The sequence below is a fragment of the Drosophila tropicalis genome, unplaced genomic scaffold (genome assembly GCF_018151085.1).
Source record: "Drosophila tropicalis isolate 14030-0801.00 unplaced genomic scaffold, ASM1815108v1 contig_158, whole genome shotgun sequence".
Lineage (NCBI taxonomy): Eukaryota > Metazoa > Arthropoda > Insecta > Diptera > Drosophilidae > Drosophila > Drosophila tropicalis.
Window position 1 is genome coordinate 10,100,497 of NW_027172602.1, and position 23,045 is coordinate 10,123,541.

Below are 23,045 nucleotides of genomic sequence, written 5' to 3' on the forward strand. Positions count from 1 at the left end.
CAAAAACAACAACAACAACAACAGCAAAAACACAACCACTGGAAAAGGACTTTCATTTGAGCATTGGTTAGCAATTTTAGAAATTACCACAAGTTTGCGGACTGATTTCAATCAAAAGAAAATGTCAAACGAAAAACCATTTTCAAGTGTCGGCATCATCATCAGATGCCATTAGTTAGTTAGTTAGTCAGACATTCAGTCGGTTACTTAGTCATTTAGCTGGTCAATCAATGTTTCAAGCTAAAACCAATCAATGTAATCAATTATTCAATTAAAAGCAAATGCAACAAATAAAGTAAAAAAAAAGGAAAACGGAAAAGAATTCCAATTGACCAATTAGAGCAAACTCAAAGGGGAACGATATGTCTTTAGTATTTACTTTTAGTCTATCATTGTCTCATCATCATCATTAAATGTTAGGTGTTCCCTTTAAGATTATGAAAACTAATTACAACATTTGATTTCAACAAATGAAAGTTCTATTCAGTCAGTTTAGTTCATTGAAGTCACCGAATTGTGAGATAAATAAAAATATCAAAAACTTTTGGTTTATTTTATTTCACTTCTTTAGCTGCTGCTTCTTTCAGTTGTCTGTGTCATGACCTTGACTGCAATTTCAGGCAAACAGTTGGAAAAGAAAATCAAATCGTTCAGCCGAATAGATTTTTCTTTTTCTTTTTGTTGCTTTGCCTAAATGTGAGTCAATTAATTACAGACAACGTGTGTGTGTGTGTTTGTGTGTGTCTCTTTATAAACATGTGTGTCTGCAAGATTTCTTTTATCTTATTTTCTATAGCCTACAATTTGGGGCCATCGATGTTTGGAATTTTTATGGCTTGCGGAAAATGTATGCATTTTACTTGTAGAAAGGAAAATGGCCAAATACAAAAGGGCAAGATCTCTTAGCCATTTGCCATATGCCTCTGTGTGTTTGTGTGTTTACGGTCGCATAAATAAGCAGATAAATGAACAGCTAATGAGGTCAAACCAAGGGGCCAAGACAATGGTCATGGCCATGTTTTATTATAACCCAGACACAGCAGCCACTTGTATCAATTTCGTTCCATGGAGCTTTCTGTGTATCTTGAATGAAGTTTCGTTAAGAAGATGGAGATAAGTCGCTTGGTTGCTTAGTTGTTGCTTGATTCTTGGCTGATTGTTGTTTTCTATGATATTCTCTGGCACTTACCATTAAATGCTTGGCTAACAATTAGCAACATTAGCAGAGAGCAGCCCTGTGGGTTCAGAAATAGATGTTGGCGTAGGCGAAGTAGGCGACTCTGTCTTAACCCCGGCAACATTTGCTTCTGCTCCTGCTGCTTCTGCTTCTGTTCTACTGTGGAAGCGACGATTTGTCTCATTTTGTGGGAATTCATCAGTATAGACCGATCGCCGTCTCAAGCTAGCGTATCTGCAATAATTAGACAGGAAAAAGAAACAAATATTTAGTTAATAGTTAACTGGAGCGTGTACATATTTAAGTTATTTTCTCAGAACTTAACGGGACATTGGTCACTTTAGGTTCGTTCTGAAACTGTTTGTGGTTCTGTCTTCCCTGACTATGCAAATTATTTGAGTAGGCAATTTCATTATTTCTTTTGCTTAAATTTTCCCCTTTCTCCATCGAAATGAAGGGTAATGAAAAGGCGTATAAGATGCTTAAAGTTTTTGATCGAATCGACTGATGAACATTAAACTATATGATCCATGAATATATCAAAGTTTCATTCAAATTATGTGAGGAAATGAAATGAAACAGGAAATGCTCTCTAAGTTACCATATTTGATACTCTTTACAGGGTATCCTTAAGTGGGCCAATAACTTGGTTATATGCTTTTGTTTTGTGTCTTTTTATTTTTCGTTGTTTTCTTTTACCAAGTACTTAACGCCACGAGGAACCGCCTAAGACAACTGAAGCGCAAAAAATGCGAAAAACATGCACAGATAAAATGGAAAAAGTAAAATAAAAATAACACAAGAACAAAAAAACAAAAAAACAAAAAAAAACGAAAACAAAAAAGAAACGGAAATGAGAAATGAAAAAGGGATGGAGAACGGGAAAGGGAAGGGGAATGGGAATGGGAATGGGAAAGGGAAAGGGAAGGCGCAATGGTAGACGAGGCGTATAATCAAAGTGTCTGAATATCAAAGATTCAATGGGTAAAGCAAAAGTTATGCATAAATTTTGGACGCCAAGTCGACTGGGCGCAAAATCAATACAGGAAATAAATTAGGAGACTGTGTGAAAGCAATACGAGGAGAGAAGCAAGAGAAGAGCAGGAGAAAAAAACACCCAGCAAGAGTGTTTCCAGGCGCCTTTCAAGTGACAATGTGTGTTGTCTTTTGTTTGTTTCTGCCACACAGGACACAGGACACACACACACACACACATACACATACACGGGAGACACGAGAGCCTAATAATAGCCGCACATAAAATTTTATTAGCACAAGAGTAACAATTCAATTGGGTCATGATAGACGGCGCCAACGGGGGGAAAAGGAGGCTACTAGGAGGTCATTTTAAACCAGTCATATATACACCTCTATTATGGATGGAGGGGAAGGGCGGGGGGCGGCGGCAGTTACCTATAACAAACCAAAAATGGGGCAGTCATTTTCGATTTTATATTCACCTTAATGTGCGGCAGAATTCTCAATATGTGCCATATTTTTGTTTCGACACAAAATTTTATTATTGCTTAAACATGAACATCCTTACAAATCCCCCCACCCCCCCACCCCCCGCCACCATCACCCATTTCATTTGTCAAGAGAGTCCTATAAACGTGAAAACCCAAGAAATTTACTCACAATGAGAAAATTTTCATTACTTTAGTGAAAATATTTACCAAAAAGCATTTTAGTTTTAGTTTTTGTCAAAGACGATTTTGAGAATATTATATTATAAGTCTCCGAAACAGTTTTCAGGACTTAAATACATTCCAATATTATTGCGATTTATGCTAAATCAATAGAAGACTCTTTAAAATCATTTGACTTTATTTTCTAAGTGCTTTGAGATGGCAACCAAATACTTTATATTCACTTGAGAAAAGGACAAAGTTCATTGCAAAGTTCAAGTTGTCACACTGAAAATTGGCAGAGAAAAAAACTGAAAAAACATTTGGTAAAAAAGAGGGGAAATATTCTTCCAATGCTCTTATTACCTGTAATTTTTAAGGGGGTTGCTGGTGTATCGAACAAACAAATTGTTTCCGATGCAGAAAAATGTGAAATTATAGCGTCATTTTATGCGCTTTGCATATTTTAAGATGAGAAAAAAAACAAGAAACCGCGTTCCTGAGCAAAATATCAAATTGTGCCACGAAGCAGACGAAACGTGAAAACCAACTATCAACCATAAATCGACACACACACACACACACAGACAAGCACACACATGATATAGAAGACACGGTTCAAATATCGCATTTTTGAAATTTCTCACATGTTTTGTTTTTTATTTCTGTTTGGGTCTGGGATGTTGGTCTTAATGGTGCAATGGGCTAAAAAAGGGGTTCGAGGCTTGTACTTGTATTGTGATTTATTCTTAATGTTTTGCAGTTACCAATTGGAGCACATCGATGCTCATACCCATTACCCATATAAATATACATATGTACATATGTATGTATGTATATTGTGCTCATCAATTTGCCATAACTTACGTTTGCCATATGGCACACCGTTCCAAGCAGCCTACCATAAAGTGTCGTAAAGTGCATTAGAGCCACTTGGCATAACGCACAACAAACAAAAAGAAGCAACAAAAAACACACACACACACACACAGCAGCAACAATATAAGTAAAACAACAAAATCGAGCAGAGGAAATCACTCGAAACAACAACAAAACAGACGGAAAGAGATGTGAACAATTCGCAGTGGGAGGTTTCTTTATGGGGTGAGGGGGTGGGGTTTTGCTGGTAGATAGCAAACGAAATGTATTTTGCATATGTAAATATTCATGCGATACTCCCGCAAGAATCGCACCCGAAAAACTGGGAGAACGACAAAACACCTCCAAACCGAATTGGTTGTCTCGTTGCCACATCACTGCCTCCCTCCCCTCCCCAGCACCCATCCTTACTTGCCCTTCAGCGAAGTAGGTCTGGTCTGGTCTGGTCTGCCTTTTGCCTGATTCCACATACTTTATGCCCATTTCTGATTGTTTATTAGTGCGGCAACAACAGACCAAAGAGTCCAAACAGTGGCAGCCACCCCTTCCCGCCCATCAGGAGGCAACGCAGGGGCTATGTTTGTTGGTGAAGAAGAAAAAAAGGCATTTTAATACCTTGGTACATTTATTGGCGTGTTTTACGCGCCATAAACTGAAATTCATAAACATTTTTATGCACTTACATGTGCACACACCTACATACATACGTAAATGTATGTGTGTGTGTGCGCGCCTTTGCCCAAAAACTGCAGCTGCAGAAACAAAAAAAAAACGATTTTCCTTTTGCACAAAAGTTACACAAAGATTACTCCCCCTCGGCCCTCGCTACCTAAGCAAAAAGAAGTCATATTCAGTTTTTGGAAGGTAAAAGGGCCCCCTTCAGGGGAGGAGGAGAAGGCTGGCGGGAGGTGCCCATTTCGTTTGGGTGTCTGCAATGCGAAAATGCGGCATACAAAATTTATTTTATTGCTTTCGCTTTGTATGGGCCCTTACAGTGGTCTTTCTCTGCATCGGCTTTCGGGTCTGGGTAGACATAACAATAACAAATTGTACAAATACATATACATATATACATATATGCATGCACATACGTTCATGTGAAATTTGTCTTCTGTACGAAATTATAGGGTATTTGTCTGGTTTGATTTACAAAAATTCTGCTTTTAACGCATCCTAATTGTTACAAGTGTATTGTCGTTACGTATACGCCCCATTGGCCTTATGCATATGCAAAAAGCAGCTATAAACATATATATATATATATGTATATTGTGTGTGTGTGTGGGTGTGTGTGGGTGGCACTGATAAGCGCATTATGAGGTTGACTGGCTTTTGCCATTGGTTATATACATACATACATACAAATGTACATGTATGTACATATGTACGTAGTGTCCCTTTCTCTTCCCAGCAGCAGCCAAACTTGGCTTTTTGCGATAATTGAAGCTGACAAGGCAATGAAAGCGAAACTTGAAGTTTTCCTCAATAAGGTCAAAAAGGACATATATATACTTACATACAAATTATATAAAGCAAAGTTAAGATGAAGCCAACAGTTTTATGGTTGCACCTGCGGCTTACATTTGAAATTATGATGCCAACGACACCCACACACCACTCTCTCACACACACACAGAAGTCAAGTTGAGCCAAGTTAAGTTCTGCCATCTCATTGGGCTTGAAAATTGTTTTCATTTCATATCCAATTATTATTATATTTTTTATGTGCATTCATTGTAGCTAGGTGGTTGATTGGTTAGAGCCAAAAACGAATTGACTAAAGCGAAATGGGGAAAGGGGCGAAAAAGAAATCTCCACGCATGATTTATAACTGTAAATGCTGAATCAGCAGCAAGAGCATGTCCAATATACTTTGATAATTTGATCAAGTTCACTTTTCCTTTTTTTTCTGTTTCTGTATTTTTTCACCCACCCACAAACGCCCTTGGGTTCGCCCTTCCCTCTTCCCTCTTCTAGAGCTCAATTACCTACTTTATATTAACAGCGGCTGTTTTACTCTTGACTGGCCAGCCAGTTGCCGCTGCTTCTTTCTTTCACTTTCACTTTCATTTCTGTTCCCCCTCGTCTCATTCTCCAACTACTTCTTCTTGTTCTCTTGTGCATGACTTCATGCTGTTAAAGTCGCAATACGTGTCACATCCAAAAAGCCAGCGATGTCTGCGGCGTGGAGACGGGCGGACAGGGGGAAGGTGGGTGAAGGACAATAATTGAAACAAATTCGAACATGGTCTAGGCTAAAATGCCAATGACGGAAACCTGCTCATCACATCTACATATACATACATATATAAGTGGCAACAGCAACAACTTTGGGGGAGAGAAAGAGGGTCAGAATGACCCAACCTCCATTCAGCACATTACGCTCTTTACTCTATAAGACTCTTGGTCTCCCTCTCCCTCACGCTCTCCATCTCTCTCTCTCACTCTGCCTATGTCCAGAGACCATCTCTTTATTTAATGCACAGTGGGGAAAAATTAGTTCATAAACAACTTAGACTATATAGAAACACATTTAAACGATTTGGAATTATTAACTAATTGCCTACACTGCAGTCATTTATTTACATATCCATGCCTTGTCGGTTTCTTATTGGTCTCTCATTATTGGACTTCCTTCGAATAGTTCTATTGTATAGTATATTGAGACGAAAATCTTAAAACTTTGTTGTCCCATCTTGGAAGAAACATACCTAGTAAATAGATATATAAGACTAGATCTAGTCTAGACCTATCGAAAAGCCTTTGCCTTGTTTCTTGTCTTGTAAGCCGATCCATTTCGATAAAGTGTAAAGCGAATGTAAAAGTACTCGATTTAAGAAACCTTTTAACATTAACCACCCCAAAAAGAGGGCCTAAGACTTACAATAAACATGCTAAGCTCTTGGTCTACATACAAATTGCAACCACTGTGCGCTTAAGAGGCATTGAAATTAGCTATCGTCCCCTTAGTTAGTCCCACCAGAAAGACAATCGTCTGGCTCTCACTTTCTCTCTCTCTCTCTCCCTCTGTCTCTCTGTTTTCTCACAGCGAATACAAGCAGCAGCATCTTCATCTTTATTGGTAGATGGAGAGACGACAACGATGAGGACGTGGATGTGAATGTGGACATGAACGAGAAGGAGAAGGAAGTGGATAGACAGGAGAAGGAGGACGATGTCGACAGTTCAAGTGGCGCTAGATAAATGCTAAATTCATGTCTGGCGGGCGCCCAACATTATTAGATGGGCCACCCAACCACCCAACTAACCAACCACCCATTGAGTTTCTCTTCTCGGCTCTTGCTGTTTTACCCACCACACAAACACACGCTTTAGTGCACATTAAGACTTGTTTACGAATTTGCTTCAAACATGAAATTAATTTGTAAAATTTCCAAATTTCCTTAGCTGAGCTGAAGTAGGTCTTAGGTCTTCCTGCGGCTGTGTGTGTGTGTGTGGTGTGTATGTGGGCTTGTCAATATTGCCACATGTACGCACTTTAATTAGTTTGCCACCAGATCCACTTTCACTCATTGTGAAATGCGTCACCCGGACAACCAGCCATTCAACCAGCCAAACCAAAAAACCAACTGTTGTTGACCATCAACCGAAAAACCGAGCTCTCTCTTTCTCTCTTTCTCTCCCTCTCTCTCTCTCTCTCTCTCTCTCTCTCACTCTTTTGATGATGACAAGCTGGACAAAGGAAAAAGAAAAGAAAAAATTGAACCAGAGAATACCCAAAAATGGCCAGAATAGCATATTGCTCACGTTTCAGCATTCCAGTTGCCACAATTTCGATTATATTACAGTCTTTGACTTTCGTTTTCGTTAACACACACACACACACCCATACACATACACCATCTCTCCCAGTTGGTACTTACTCCAAATGGAATATATTTTGATTTTTGCTTAGTCAAGTGATATCCTGTGAGTTTGCGTTTTCTCAATAAACTTTTTTCCGCCATATACTCGTTACACGTATGGTATTTATGTATGTATGATCCAAGTGCAAAAGTTTTGTGTCTGAATCCGAAATACGAAATTGAAGCAAAATGAGAATCAGAACTTGAACCGAGTAACTCAATTAAAAGTCAATGGCAGGTCGTGTGGCAATTTCTCAAATCAAGTTTCACCAGAGAATATTTGTTAACTATTTCAACTACATAAAGGATGAACTCAAGAATACCCAAATACAATTGTTTATTCGAATGGTTCTTGGTCATGAACATTGCAGGCCATTAATTAAGCTGACCTATCAAAAGATATTGAATTGTCCTTTTTTTTTAATAATCTCGAGCTCACTTTTGCCTGCCACTGTATGAGTAATAAAGTTTTGTCACCTTTATTGTGGGTTTGTGGTCGAAATATTTTGAAATCAACTAACTAGAGTTGGAAATTCAAAATGAAAAAAGAACAAAGGGTCTTTTGTTCGTTTTTTTTTTTTATTTTTGGTTTCCTGAAATCACAATGATCTGGACAAGAATTTGTTTATTAACAATCTAACACAAGAGAGAAATGTCTGCTTATTTATGAACAAAGGTATGAATAGAATTGGTGCCATAAAGCAGACATTCAGCATGAGAGCAGTAAAATCATTTATTTAACGACTCCGATATCGATTGGAGACGTTTGACAAGCTTAAAACTGCACTTTACTCCTAAACAACACACACACACACACAGAGAGAGATAAAGTCAGAAAACTTGAGCTGTAAACTCGTTGAAGCTTAGTAACATTTTGTTTCTTAGAAGATAGAGAGAGAGAGAAAGACAGATGAAGCGAGTTAGGTGCATGGGTAAGTGGTAAGAACTACATCTACCTCTGCTGTGTGGGTGTGTGGGTGTGTGTGTGCGTGGTTGCAAGTTGCTTGGTGGCAAGGTGAGAGAAGGTAAAGTGAACTGTGACCAAGAAGTTCTTCACTTCTGTATGTGTCCCGTTTGTCAAATCAAGTGGCCACTTAGTTTTTGCGCCATCATTAGCTTTCAACTTTGTAAAATTGAATTTAAAAACGTTCAACGTGCTTCAGTTAACCGAATTGCTATGTCTTTGCGATGATGCTTTCTTTCTCGCTCTGTGACACTTTCTCCCTTACTCTTGCTCTTGCTCTTGCTCCTGCTCTTGTCGTGTATTTACTCAAACTTAAACTTTGCTTTTGAGTTGTCCTTCCTTCGGTTTATCGTTCCAGCCCCCCCAGCATTTGAGTTCTTCTTGTTGCTCATGTTTATTCCCGCTCATGTTTTCGTTTTCAGTCTCTTTTACTCGCTGGGGACTTGTTTCATGTTTTAAGTTCACTTTAAGTAGCTCAAGTTAGTTTTAATGCATGGCACACGCAAACTTTTTCGAGCTATCAGTTGATAAATGGGCAAAAAAGGCTTTAAAAATGAAGAAAATCCTTCAACACCATCAACCCCCCGGGGTAGTAAGCGAGGGTGGTGGGGGGGGTATTCTGTGTGTGTGTGTGTTTTGGGGTAGTTGTTGTCGGCGGGCAAGTTTGGTTTTAATGAAGCAGCCATCCGGCATGCTAAGGCGCGGCACATGAATTAGCTGGAAGCTGCTTCTGTTGCAGAGCTCAATGCCTCCTGCTTCATGCCTCATCCTCTTCATGGTGTTAAGCCACTATAATGCCATAAGTATTCCATATACGTACATATCTATGTACATATGTGTGCCATACACTATGTATGTATATAATTATGTATGTAAGTTTGCCAAACAAACGGCATACAGAGACCACAAACAACAAGAAACGAGAATCAGTTTGTCACGAGTTCACAGTACAAGTTCACTAGGAAATGGCTTATTTTGGCTAACACATATTTGTGCAGGCCTCAAGGTCGAAAAAAAGTTAAATCCTTAAGCCTCTTGAATGGCCTCTGACTTTTCTATATTTGAAACCTACTGAAGATTGATATCAAAATATTTAAGACAATTATTTTCCGTTTGTGAAACGCTGATAAATTTGGTTTGCAAATTGAAACGGAAGCTCAGTTTTACTCAAGCTGGCATACACTGCGTATGTGTGTTTTTATAAGCCGGACAGGAACACGTGTAACTAGTTATTAAAAGAGAAGATTCAATTTTGGGGAAAAGAAATCAAGAAATATATTTCTGTATCCATATATCCATGACTATCGATTCAAAGACCCAACATTATGTATGTATGTGTTTGGTGTACTTAAAGTCACTTTGCTTGGATTGTCAACAACAACAACAGCAACAAATTCGATTCGAAAATTTAATAATGTATTTGTGGCAAAGGATTGTGCTTGTTATTGCCATCCTAATCTATGGTGGATGGTATATTCGTTTATGCAACTGCTGGATGGACGTGAATGAACCATATCAACCGATGTCCAATAACTGTTTACCCTTTGTCAATCGGGTGAATCGCTTATATAGAATTTGCACTGGAATCTACGACATGGAAATCAGCTTGAAATTTCGTTCCGCCCTGGTCACTGTCAATGAGCCAGTCACCATATTTATGAATAGGAAAAAAACAATGCTATTTGCCGCTTTGAAGCTATCCACATTGCATTTATGTGACAATCTCGATATGATCAATACAACCCATTTCATTTGTCTCAACGCCAAAGGTCAGAGTCGGTCATTGAGTTTCATATACTCGCAAGTCTGGTGTTTTCCCAACCATGTCTATATGGGGGGATTTGCTATTGAAGTCGTGCCTACACCAGAAGCAAATATCCGATGGCGATTTGATTGCCAAGGCAAGAAACATACAAGCTGGTGCCCTGCAATATACAATTGTGGCACATGCCGCCTCTAATGCCACCCTTAAAGACCTACACAAATGGATCTTCATGTTCAACACACCACTAGTCATGATGATGATAATGAATTAAATATTAATCAAGAAGTGAATCAAACCCACATTAATATTCTGTTTCCCGCTAGTAAAAATGGCCCATAATTGTCACATAAACTTGAGAGCTTGAACTTTAGTTTTTCTTTGGCTTTTGCTTTTGTTTTTCTTCGTTTTGTTACTCAGATTTGTATTTTTTGTTCTTTGTTGGGGGGACAGGAGGGACAGAGGGGGACTGTGTGTGTGTGTGTGGGTTCAGTGTGAAAAATTCATTTAAGCAGTCGGTAAACTACAGCATCATATATCATCGGAACCGCAGGAGAATGCAGGAGGCCAAACGAGAGAAAAGAAAATTGGCAAACAGCCCAACAGGGCTACCAAAAAATGTTGGCATCCTTGTGGCTAGGCTCGCTTCTAGTTCATAAATCATTAGGCTCGATTGTCTGGCTAACACGTTTTGGGCTCTAGCAACCTCACCTTAACAAACCACCCGATCTCAAGAGGTCCCATCTCACCCACTCACCTCATCTCTCTCACTTTCTGTGTCTTTGTCCAGCCTCATCTAGATAGCCTTGCCCCAGGCACACACTAAATTAATAAAGCATTTGCTATCTCATAAAAGAGGAAAGCAAAAAAAAATTATGAGTAAGGAAAGGTAACCCCGAAAATTGCAGCTTCAAAAGAGATAATAAGCAATGAATTATCCTACACGCAGCGAATTTCAAAAGGTGTGTGTGTATGGATGTCTGTGTGTGTGTGTGTGTGTGTGTGTGTAGATGGGTGTACCTCTTGGAATTTATAGCACGTTACGCATGATGCTGAGAGTTGTAATTTTTCATGAAATGAGCAGAGCGACAAGACACACGCTAACAACACGACGGAAACAAAAACAAAGTTCGAATCTCTCATAACATCGACGCGGATTACACCCTTTAACAAAACAAGAAAGCGACGCACTATTCCCATTACATGGTTATGGGCAACATTATTTTATTTATCCACAAATTCAGTAGACATTTAGATACATTTGGTTCATGGTTTTCAGCAAACGTATTTTAAACCCCTTTTTTGTTTTTGGTTTTCTACTGTGCAGCTGCAGGGTATACTACAGCAGGATGAAAATGTGATGGCAATGAAGATGGAGATGAAGCGACAGTGCCAGCAGCAATCTCCTGCCTCCTCGTGACCATCCGTAACTAAAATCCCATAACAGCGACACCCGACAAAAGTGAAAACAAACAACATTTACACTGAGCACAAGAAAAACTCGCTTATCTACACAGACCACATTAATGAGATAAGTCCACAGTGGATCCTCATACTAGATCTCAGTTATCTGAGAAACTAAACAGAAAAGTACAAACTTATCTACATAAAGGACCTCTTTAAAGGACTCCACATCCTTCTTTTACTTCCACAAGTAAATGCAATATTTAGTTAAAGAAGACAGAACCATAGCATTTCAGACAATTTTGTTGGATGGACACATGCATATATACAAAAATGTAATTTAACAGGTATATCTATGTTTAGTATGTGTCTGATGGGCGTATGTGTGTGTGTGTGATGTCTACATACTTCATGAAAAGGATAAGCTACCGCCAAATAACCAACGAATAACTCCACACGCGCACACATAATGCAAGATTAATTTCTGATGTCGTTATAAATAAAAGCTCAAGCATTTTATAGCTCGCTTTAACTTCCCTCCGCCCTCTCTTCAGTTCTCGTTCTCCGTCTCTGCCTCTTTCTCTCGCCGTTTGGCCATTCTCTCTCTTACATATAGATTATTTTCAGGCTGAACATGCATGAACAGAGGGACAGAATTAGAGAGAGAAAGAGAGAGAGAGAGACTAGTGAGTTAAAGTGGACATCAGGACATTCACCGGTTGTTAGGTAATATGTGGCGTATACGCAACGTCAATGGCCAAAAGACCACAAAAACGACACCGGCAAAAAAGAATAATGTTGCATTTTATTTCTCCCGACAGTAATTCGTGCACAGAACGCGTTTTGTTCACATAATCGGATTTGCAGACAGTTGGCCAACACACACACACACACACATACAGATGTAAGTGTATATATGTGTGTTTGTGCGTGTGTGCAGCGTAGCATATAATATACTGACAGTCCCATCTAATCGCATGCCAAGCTTTGGACATTTTCTTTTCATTTGGCCATTTGTCGCAAAAAAAAATAAATAAATAAGAAACTTTTTCGATTGCTAAAACTCTATCTTACATAAGCAATGAACTAAACTTTAATTTAGATTAGCAAAAATTTGCTAAACAATGTAAATTTTAACTTTTTTCTCTTTCTCTCTCTCTTTCACTTGCTTTGCTTCTCCTGCCAAGCCTTTTGATGGTAAATTACTTTTGATAATTGGAAATATAATACCTATTGAAATGTGAAACAAACAATGCATAAATGCTGAATAGTTAATTAATATGGCTGAGTAAATGTTGGGCCAAAGCAAGTTATTAAGGTGTAAACTAAGTTGCCCCACAATGCCATTTAGTAGAATAATGAAAAGTTCATTCAATTAGCCAAATTGAGGATATCCATCAATTGAACCATTTCTCAGTCTTTATCAATTTCCCTTTAGCTACCTCTTTCCATTCGCTGCAAACTAAATGAGCAAAAGGACTACGAGCCACCTGCTGCTGCTGCTGCTGCTGCTGCTACAGATCCTCTCGATGCCATGTCTGACCTGCTGTAAAGCAAATTCAGCACAATTCCTTAAACAAGGACAATCCATTTAACCCAGAACTAAAGGCAAAAGCCATTAATTTCCTTTTCGTTCGTTCTTCTTCTATTCTTGTTGCTGCTATTGCATTTATCAATTTGTTTACACACTTATCAACAATGTTTGCCATTGCCTCTAGTTCTGCTGATATTAAGAGTCAAAAAATATTGATATCAAATCAATATTAGTAGCAAATTCGAACTAAATTAATAACGAGAGACTCCTAAAGGACATTAATAGCAAACCAAAGTCTGTTTTGAACTCTTCTCAAGTGTTTTGCAATTATAAGAACCACACAGATCTGATCTGGTCACAAGTTTTATTCATTCAAACTTTGCTTTGCCTACTAAGACAATCGTTTACAAATTGCTGGATTTCATTCTCTCTACTCCTGCGATACTTGAAAGATTCACTATCTTACACACTCATCTTGGCCTTTTGTAACAACATTTTATTTTCAGTTACATTCAAAAAGATTGTCTTACATAGTTTTACGACAAATTTTCATCGCTTAGTCACGACCACAAAACTTTTTCGTATTATTTGATCTCAGAGAATGAAATAAAAACAAGAGCAAGGACAATTTAACAATTGAGTTTACCAAGCAAAGCAAATAAAGGACAAAAGGAAAAACACACACAACTTTGGGCAAAAGTCTCTACAAAAAACAAAAAAATCAACACAAAATAAATTTAAAATATGTAATTGTTTTTTGATACTCTGTAATTTTAATATAATAAATACAAATCTTTTCAAAAAAACAGCTGATTGCAAACATTTAACAAAAATCAAAGTAAACAAACAATTGAGTAGAGTAAATGTTGATCTATAGAGCATTTGCAAGTCGGCTTGAAGGCTCTGGCCCACCAGATTTGTTATTAATTTTGTTGGATCGCCACTTCAATTGTCCAACAGTCGATGGAGCATTTGAGAAAGTAAAATGGGAAAAATGCCATGAAATAAATGAATAAAAAAAAAGTATAGTAGGCGGTGAATAGTTAAGAGGAAGAAAGCATAAAAAACGAAAAAACACCACCACAAAATGTTTAAGGGAAAATTTGCATGGGAAAACAACACGATGTCGTTGTGGAAAATTGAAATAAAAAACGAAAACAAAAACAAAATAAAAAGCATTGAAGTAGCCAAAGAACAAGTGCAATTATTCGACTATTTGTAAAACTGAAAAATTAAACCAAAAAAGTTAACCAACTTAACTTGTGCTAAACTTTCTATACGTTTTGTAATTATTTTTATAACAATTGTCTTTTTAAAATACTACAATAAGAAAGAATTAAAGGCTAATCGATTATTTTTATGCAGTTGTTAATTATCCAAGGAAGGCCAGACTAAGAAAGCTCGTCTTCATTTGAGAAATATCTTATATGATATAGAGTTCAATGATGGGTCTAGAAATCCATTTCAATAGGTAAAACTACTCTTAGGATATTTAGGCTTTTATTTGTTTGTCTCTTTTAACTGAATCAATTATAACACAGTCGACCAAACTCCAAATGGAACTGCAGCATTAGTTTTCTAAAGGATCTTGATAGTGCATCCGTCTTAAAGCAAGGGTCCAACAATGAAGCGCATTGATTGGCATTCTTCCAAATGAAACACAATTGATTATCCATGTAAATGGGTAGAATCAAAGTAATTATCCAATCAACCAGTTTACAAAATGCCCAAGGCATGAGGTATAAATGAAGTAAAGTTTATACAATAACAACAACATTCATCTTATATACATACATATACAAATAATACTTTGTATAAATATTACATTTTTCATTTCGGCCTGCCTTTTAGTTTGTTGGCAATTGGCAATTGAGTGGAGAGAATGAAAAACTCAATGACTTTGGGTAAAAATATCAGTATTTCTTGTTTTTGTTTTCTTTTGTTTTAGCCAACAAAGCTAAAATTGTGCACTGGCCAAAACCGAAAAGAAAAGAGAAAAACCAGGGTAAAAAAATGGTTTTATTGCCACCTTTTTGTGTTTTTTTTTTTTTTTTTTGGTTTTTTGTTGTTTTGTATTCAATTGAAAGAACAATTGAATGCAAAGATTAGTTTCTACAAAATGAATCAAATTTTAATTAAACTAAACAAAATGTAAGAAGCTTTTCACACTTTTCATTTTCCGCTTTAGATATTCACTTTCCAATTATCAATTTCCAAGTGATGAAACGATTGAATAAGCAATAAATTGTTACTTAATTGAAATCTAAGTTAACCAATTAAATCTTAAAGTTAACAAAAACTTAAGAAATTGCTCTAAATGGAACAAAACACAAAACTCTCCATTTTAGGCATTTTCTTGTCCTTGATGTATTTTGTTTGCCTTTTTTAGCAGTAGATGTTCTTGTTGTTGTTGTTGCTAGTGATGTTTATGGGTCGTGTTAGGAGGTGCCAGCTCACGTAGTTTAGCTCGACAGTTTTGTGCCGTGTGTCCATGTTTGTCTTGTTTACAGGATATTTTCTTGGTTTCTTTTTTGTTGTTGTACTTTTTTGCTGCCTTAGCAGGTCCCGAAACTACGTCCAATGCAGTGATTTTGTTATTGTTATAAAATATGAGCTTGAATTAGGCTCTCCATAAGCACACACACACACACACACACACACACACACACACACACACACATAGACACAGAGGCAAACATATTTGTGCAAAGTTTTTGTTTGTTTTAGGTTTTATCCTCCCCACTTCTCTGATAAAAAAGAGAAGAAAAAAAGTAAAAAGTATGTAAAGCAAAAACATGAGACCAAGGGGAGAGAGCGTAAGAGAAAGACAGCATGTGTGTGTGTGTCTACATACATATGTCCTGCAGGGATTTTTATTATTTTGGCTCCTGATTCTGCTGCTGCTGCTGCTGCTTCTTCTTCTTCTTCAGCATACACCGAAGGTGTGTGTTTTGTCAAATGTGCACTCATTTTGCTGAAAAATTGAAGTACATGCATGACTGACTATCATTTTGCCTCTCCCATTACCTCATCCACCTGCACACCCACTACACAGGATACCAGCAATCCTTTTCACCATGCGTATGTGTGTACATACATATATGTATGTGTGTGTGTCCTTACAGATTTTCATAAGATTTCCGGTCACTTCACTAATGAGTTTTACACTGCCTCATAGCATACAAGACATTTTTGTTGATCCAAAATCTCTTCTCAGTGTCTCCAAACAAGCTTTCAAATCCTTCCGTGTCTACGCTTAATTTAATTTTCCATCCATTTTACATGGATGTGCATGTGTATAGGTGTGTGTGTGTGTGTGTGTGCTTGTATGCACTAAAATAACTTTTACATTGAGCCATGCTTTGTCTTGGGTTCTTTATAGCCTGGGTCATCATTTGATTTACATTTTGGGGCATAGAAGAAAATTTCAATTTTATGGCTTAGTTATTTCTTCTTTTGCAATCTACTTTGTTTTAACAACTAATGCCAAGTTAGATACAAGTTAGATACATGTTCTTTGGCAATGTATTAAATTCCTATTACCATCTAATCTTAATCCCACTAACCCACAAAATTAGTCTACAATCATCGACTTTAACCTTTGTTTCGTGCTTATCTAGTTTATGCCACTTTTAACATTCCAGTCTCCCCTTAAACTTCATGTCAACTAGGTCTCTATTTTATATGAAATTTCCTAATGCCATTTTTAACTCTCTTTTCATTTTCCAATTCTTTAATTTTCTATTTAAGCTGAATGGTCAAATGGCAGGTCATTGGTAATATCATTTCAATTATGTTTGATACGTTCTATAAATAATACAAAAGTATTGTTTCTCTAAGTAATAAAATCGATTGATTAATTTTGTTATTTATTAGCATTTTTTATTAAAGCATCTGCAGTACACAGTGCGTATAAGTGATATGAGCCACAAAACCAAAAAAAAAGGTATATATGTATAACATAACAAAATCAAGCACGTCAAATAGACATTGGCTATGCCTTTTGTCACACACACACGAAGAAACAAACAAAAAGGAAAACAACAACAACAACAACAGCAATAACAAAAAATAAAACCAAGTATTTTACGTAAATTGAAAATAGTTTATGCATTCATTTTTAAATGGTTTGTTGAACATTTTTCCCAAATATCGCAAATAGTTTACGCTTTAAATAAATAATAATTTATGGCAAATAGACATGAGAGAAAGACATCGGGAGCGACAGAGAGCGCACCATAAACTGGGGGAAGAGACAGAGAAAACGAACGAGAGGCACAACAGGGGGAAAAAGGGCGAGGATTTTGCCAACAGCAATTGTAACTTTATTTGCCTTTGTGCATTGCAAATTAGGGAGAGAAATGTTACGAATTCACAATGAGAATATGCTGATACCCTAGAACTATCTCTTAATGTTTGCCTTGACAAATTCATAAATTTCGTTTTTGAAAGTTAAAGACATTTCACTTAACCTAATCCAATGGATGACGATTCGAGTTAGAAGGCAAATGGCAGGTCATTCAATGTTTAGACTGTTAGATAGAGAAAAACAATCAGTTTGCCTCTTGATGAATTAACACACAATGAAATGATTCATATGGACCCCGTTGATAATGGATTTTTTCCCAATGGGTAGCAAGTATAAAATTTCGCGCATAAATCTTAACTGCAACAACCATATTTAATTGCAAAACTTTTGGCCATGTCGGACATGGACTTTACTGGCCATGTCCATGACATGGGCCTGCCAGACGGACAGCCAGCGCACTAACCGAAATCAACTGGCCGCCCTTTTTGGCTGATTTGTTTTTGCGACTGAATGAGTGAATTGAGTGTGTGTGTGTGTGTGTGTTTGTATGTGTGCTGGTGTAAAAATTATTACGCACTCACACGCCCCCTTAGGCGATCTGCCCATTTTATCGGCTGCCAAATGGCCAACACTTGTCCACTTTCCTTGCTTTTTGTTTTTTGTTGCGGCCACTTGGCCAATGGCCTAACACTTCCGGGGTCTGAGGCCATAAACCGAAATCTCTTGTTTGCACTGGGCTCTTTGGCAACTTTTTTGGATTGCGGATTGGGGTTTAAGAGTAGAGATAGAGGGAGGAAATCAGTTAACAGTCAATTTCAACTATTTTACAGGCTGCGTTCAGCATGCCAAATGACCCAAGCCAAATGTCAATACCATCAGCATGCTCAAGTCATAAAGCGGCAATGATGTGATGACTGAGGGTAAGGGCAAGAGTGTTTCGGATTAGAGAGAGATGGAGAGAGAGTGAGAGAAGAGGCCAAATAACAAAATATCAATACGCCCCCCAACAATTTGATTTTTGCCAGATTTTTTCTAAGATTTGGCAAACAGATGTATGTACAATTGAAATGGTATGAGGGGAAAGTGCGGAGGGTCTGACGGCTGTGTGTTTTGAAAAACACTTGCAGAATTTTGGCACTTGACCTCTACTCAACTCAACTTTAGTTATCATCCTCATCATGTTGTAAAAACATTTTTCCGCACTCGCACAGACAGAGACAAACACATATGGGAAAGAAGCACCTTCGAGAGATGCCATGGACCTGGCCTTCACCTGGCAACAAGAACATAAGATAATCATGATCATTCAGCAGCCCAAACAGCATCAGCATTCTTAGGCTGTGTTTATCACTCCCAGAAGCCCATCCCGATGTGTGTTCGGTATGAAAGATTCGCTCCGATCGTAAGGTGGCGCAGCTTTTACTTTTCATTCAGCAATGTGAACAAAATAAAATTCTATTGATATTTGTAAACACATATAATCGATGGGAAGCTTCTTCTATCTTCTAGTAGTAGTAAATCAAACTAATTTTTAATATAGCAAATGTTAAATTTAGTTGAAGAAAGCGTCATTATACTCTCTTCAATTGGTTATTCAACTATCTGTCAAAAGTTTCAGTCATATCTCAAAAATGGGTATTCGTTAAACATACAATGTAAAGCGAGATATTAACCAGCTTCTTTATCAGATACAGATACAGATACAGATACAGAGTCTGACTTCTCAAGTGGACGAAGAAAATTTTCAAATACTTTTTATGGTAAAAGCTTTCGGGTCTCAACTATTTGTCTTCTGACACATGTCATGGTCAATCTGACATTCAATTATCTAATAGCCACGAGAGCACTATTTATGCTTCCTACAAGCTTTCTTTACATGCTCTGAGTATTATCATATCTGGTTGAGTGGTTTAAGTGTTTGGTGTAATTGGCTGTGGCGATAAGAGTCCTCCAAGAACAGTATAAAAGCCGGGCCTCACTTCCAGAAGTTCGTACTGTGAAGCCGCAAAGCAACGAACATATTGCAATGAGAGCTTGTATGTTGGATAATTCATAACTTCCGTAGAAACTCCATCTAACAATTGGCTTTTTCTTTCAGACAACTTGCTAGTACTCACTTTTGTAACTGTCCTGTTATCCTTTACCGGATGCAGCAGTGCAAACCAACAGCCGGACTGTAGAGAGCATCACAATGGTCTTTCCTTTGCCGATCCAGAAAGTTGTTCCAGCTTCTATATCTGTCTGCGTGGCAGAACACTGAGGCAAGAATGTGCAATTGGCCTCGTTTTCGACCCCAAAACCCAATCCTGCAACTTGCCCATCCTAGTTCAATGCATTAATGGCGATCGTAGCGGTGCTGTTGTTTCGGGACACCGTCCTGACAATAATGGAGATCTTTCCGTGAAACCTCCTTGTGACAAACCACTTCCACCGCCACCACCGCCTTGCAATAAACCTCCTCCTCCACCACCACCACCTCCTCCACCACCACCACCACCTCCACCACCACCTCCACCACCACCACCGCCTTGCAATAAACCTCCTCCTCCACCACCATGCAATAGACCCACAACAACAACGACGACAACCTGCAAACCCACAACTACAACAACGACGACAACAACAACTTGCAAACCTACAACGACGACGACCACAACAACAACCTGCAGAACAACAACAACAACAACAACGACAACAACAACAACAACGACAACAACTTGCAAACCTACAACAACGACGACAACAACAACAACAACAACGACGACCACAACAACGACGACAACAACAACAACGACGACAACAACAACAACTTGCAAAACAACAACGACGACAACAACAACAACTTGCAAACCTACAACAACGACGACAACAACAACAACTTGCAAAACAACAACAACGACGACAACAACAACAACTTGCAAAACAACAACAACAACGACGACCACAACCACTTGCAAAACAACAACAACGACGACAACAACAACTTGCAAACCTACAACAACGACGACAACAACAACAACTTGCAAAACAACAACAACAACGACGACAACAACAACTTGCAAAACAACAACAACAACGACGACAACAACAACTTGCAAAACAACAACAACAACGACGACCACAACAACTTGCAAAACAACAACAACGACGACAACAACAACAACTTGCAAAACAACAACGACGACAACAACAACAACTTGCAAAACAACAACAACGACGACAACAACAACAACTTGCAAAACAACAACAACAACAACGACCACAACAACTTGCAAAACAACAACAACGACAACAACAACAACTTGCAAAACAACAACAACAACGACAACAACAACAACTTGCAAAACAACAACAACGACGACAACAACAACAACTTGCAAACCTACAACAACGACGACAACAACAACAACTTGCAAAACAACAACAACGACGACAACAACAACAACTTGCAAAACAACAACAACAACGACGACCACAACCACTTGCAAAACAACAACAACGACAACAACAACAACTTGCAAAACAACAACAACGACGACAACAACAACAACTTGCAAACCTACAACAACGACGACAACAACAACAACTTGCAAAACAACAACAACAACAACAACTTGCAAAACAACAACAACGACAACAACAACAACTTGCAAAACAACAACAACAACGACGACCACAACAACTTGCAAAACAACAACAACCACAACAACAACAACTTGCAAAACAACAACAACAACGACAACAACAACAACTTGCAAAACAACAACAACAACGACGACCACAACAACTTGCAAAACAACAACAACGACGACAACAACAACACCACCTTGCAAAACAACAACAACGACAACAACAACAACTTGCAAACCACCACCTTGCAAACCACGAACAACCACGACGACAACAACTTGCAAGCCCCGAACCACTACAACGACGACAACCTGTCGCGTGGAAACAACAACGACAACAAAGCCTCCTTGCGAAACAACCACAACGACATGCGCTCCTGCCCCAGACTCGGGTGCAGTCGCAGTGACAGGAAAGCCAACAAAATCGTTGAAAGTCAAATTGGCTGAGGTGCTGGCTTCGCGGGGCGACTGCCTTGGTCTGGAAGATGGAACATTCTTTGTAGATTCCAGACACTGCCGCCGCTTCTATGTTTGCCGCAACAATCGCGCCAGACGTCAATCCTGCCCATCCGGTCAGTGGTTCGATCGTGAGACCAAGGCTTGTCGCATCCGTGCCGAAGTCACCAACTGTCTGTCCAACCGCAACTAAGCGACACAATACGCAATCCGAATGAATGAATCGACCCCAGCTATTCTTCCAGGACTCTAACGAAACTGACCCCACGAAATATCCCTTTATCCCTAATATACGCCACTGATTTTTGTTAACCATAAGTAGTAAACCATATAAATTAAATGCAGCATTCAAAAAATCTATACATTTGCAATTTTATTCCACGATCTGAAACCCTTTTTCAGATCCTTTATCAAGAAATTCTTTGTATATCACTGTAACTGCTATAGTGGTCCGATCCGAATGATTTTCATGCTTCATCTTAACCGGAAGTTGATCTGCAACGACGGAACGAACAAGCGGACAAGTTATATTCTCTAACCGCTGTAAGGATAAAAGGTATTGCATTATACATTTCATCTATGCAGACATTTGATATACAATATAAAGTGCTGATTGTTAATCTAAAGTATGCAAAATTATATCTTTCCATTTGCCTTCCAAATTAAAAACTGTCTACAAACTCTGAGTTATATTTTATTCACAGGATATGCAAGAATTTCTTTATATGTTTGAAAAAGCATACTAATTGTGCTTTGCTTCTGGTTTAAGTGTATGCTTCTTGCATTTTCTCGCTCAGGTAATTATAATTCGCAACTGGTCTAAGCATAGAATAAATTATAATGCCATGCGAATGCAAATGTTAAACTTTTTCTACCAAAATTGACAAACCAAAATTCATGGTAACACAAAAAGAAAAACAACCCAACCAACATTGAATCATCTCACACCCGAAAATGGTTGGAAAGCAGAGGCAAAACAAGGTCATAAATTTGTCAACGCTTTGGCCAAGTCTGAGTCTGGTTTGAATGTGTGGAATTGCTGTTAGGCAGTTAGAAAACGATGAAACGATCCAGACACACACACACACACACATCGTATAAATAGTTAAAAATTCAAAATGAAGATACCTTTAACTAATTGGATTTCAAGCTAGAGAATTCAATATCCATATATACATACATACATGCATAATGGCGAATCTATTAGTGTGTCCAACCACAAAGTGCACTCACCATCAATCAGAGGGCTGAACCGAAAATTCATGGCCACACGTACCAACCATGCACCATGCAACATGCATCACGATGAGGCAGTAAATGGTAACTTACTAGCCCCCCAAGAGGGGGGGTAAACTTGAAAATGTGCTAGGATATGGTGAAGGAGGGGGCGAAGGAAAGAGGGAAAAGGCATTATCGCATTTCCGTTACTGCTTTATT

General features: G+C 38.3%; 2 protein-coding genes across 2 annotated transcripts in view; one reads left to right on the forward strand and one right to left on the reverse strand.

Annotated features, from left to right (window-relative positions):
* Neto (Neuropilin and tolloid-like) overlaps positions 1-23,045 on the reverse strand; it is a 68,244-nt gene that overhangs the window by 35,287 nt on the left and 9,912 nt on the right. Inside the window, exon 3 of the mRNA XM_068302697.1 lies at positions 1,190-1,411. Coding sequence (XP_068158798.1) covers positions 1,190-1,376 — 187 coding nt within the window. The 5' untranslated portion in view covers positions 1,377-1,411. The remainder of the gene's footprint in view (positions 1-1,189; positions 1,412-23,045) is intronic.
* LOC137582966 (probable cyclin-dependent serine/threonine-protein kinase DDB_G0292550) lies at positions 6,814-21,823 on the forward strand. The gene is made up of 2 exons (XM_068297804.1): positions 6,814-6,861; positions 20,088-21,823. The coding sequence occupies exons 1-2, from the start codon at positions 6,814-6,816 to the stop codon at positions 21,597-21,599; spliced, it is 1,560 nt and encodes a 519-aa protein (XP_068153905.1). The 3' UTR covers positions 21,600-21,823.

What these genes read in the sequence shown, in the direction of transcription:
- LOC137582966 (XM_068297804.1), top strand. Translation starts at nt 6,814, where the DNA reads ATGAACGAGAAGGAGAAGGAAGTGGATAGACAGGAGAAGGAGGACGAT. An exon ending in GACAGGAGAAGGAGGACGAT is followed by an intron (nt 6,862 to 20,087) that starts GTCGACAGTTCA and finishes ACCATGCAATAG; the next exon opens with ACCCACAACAACAACGACGA.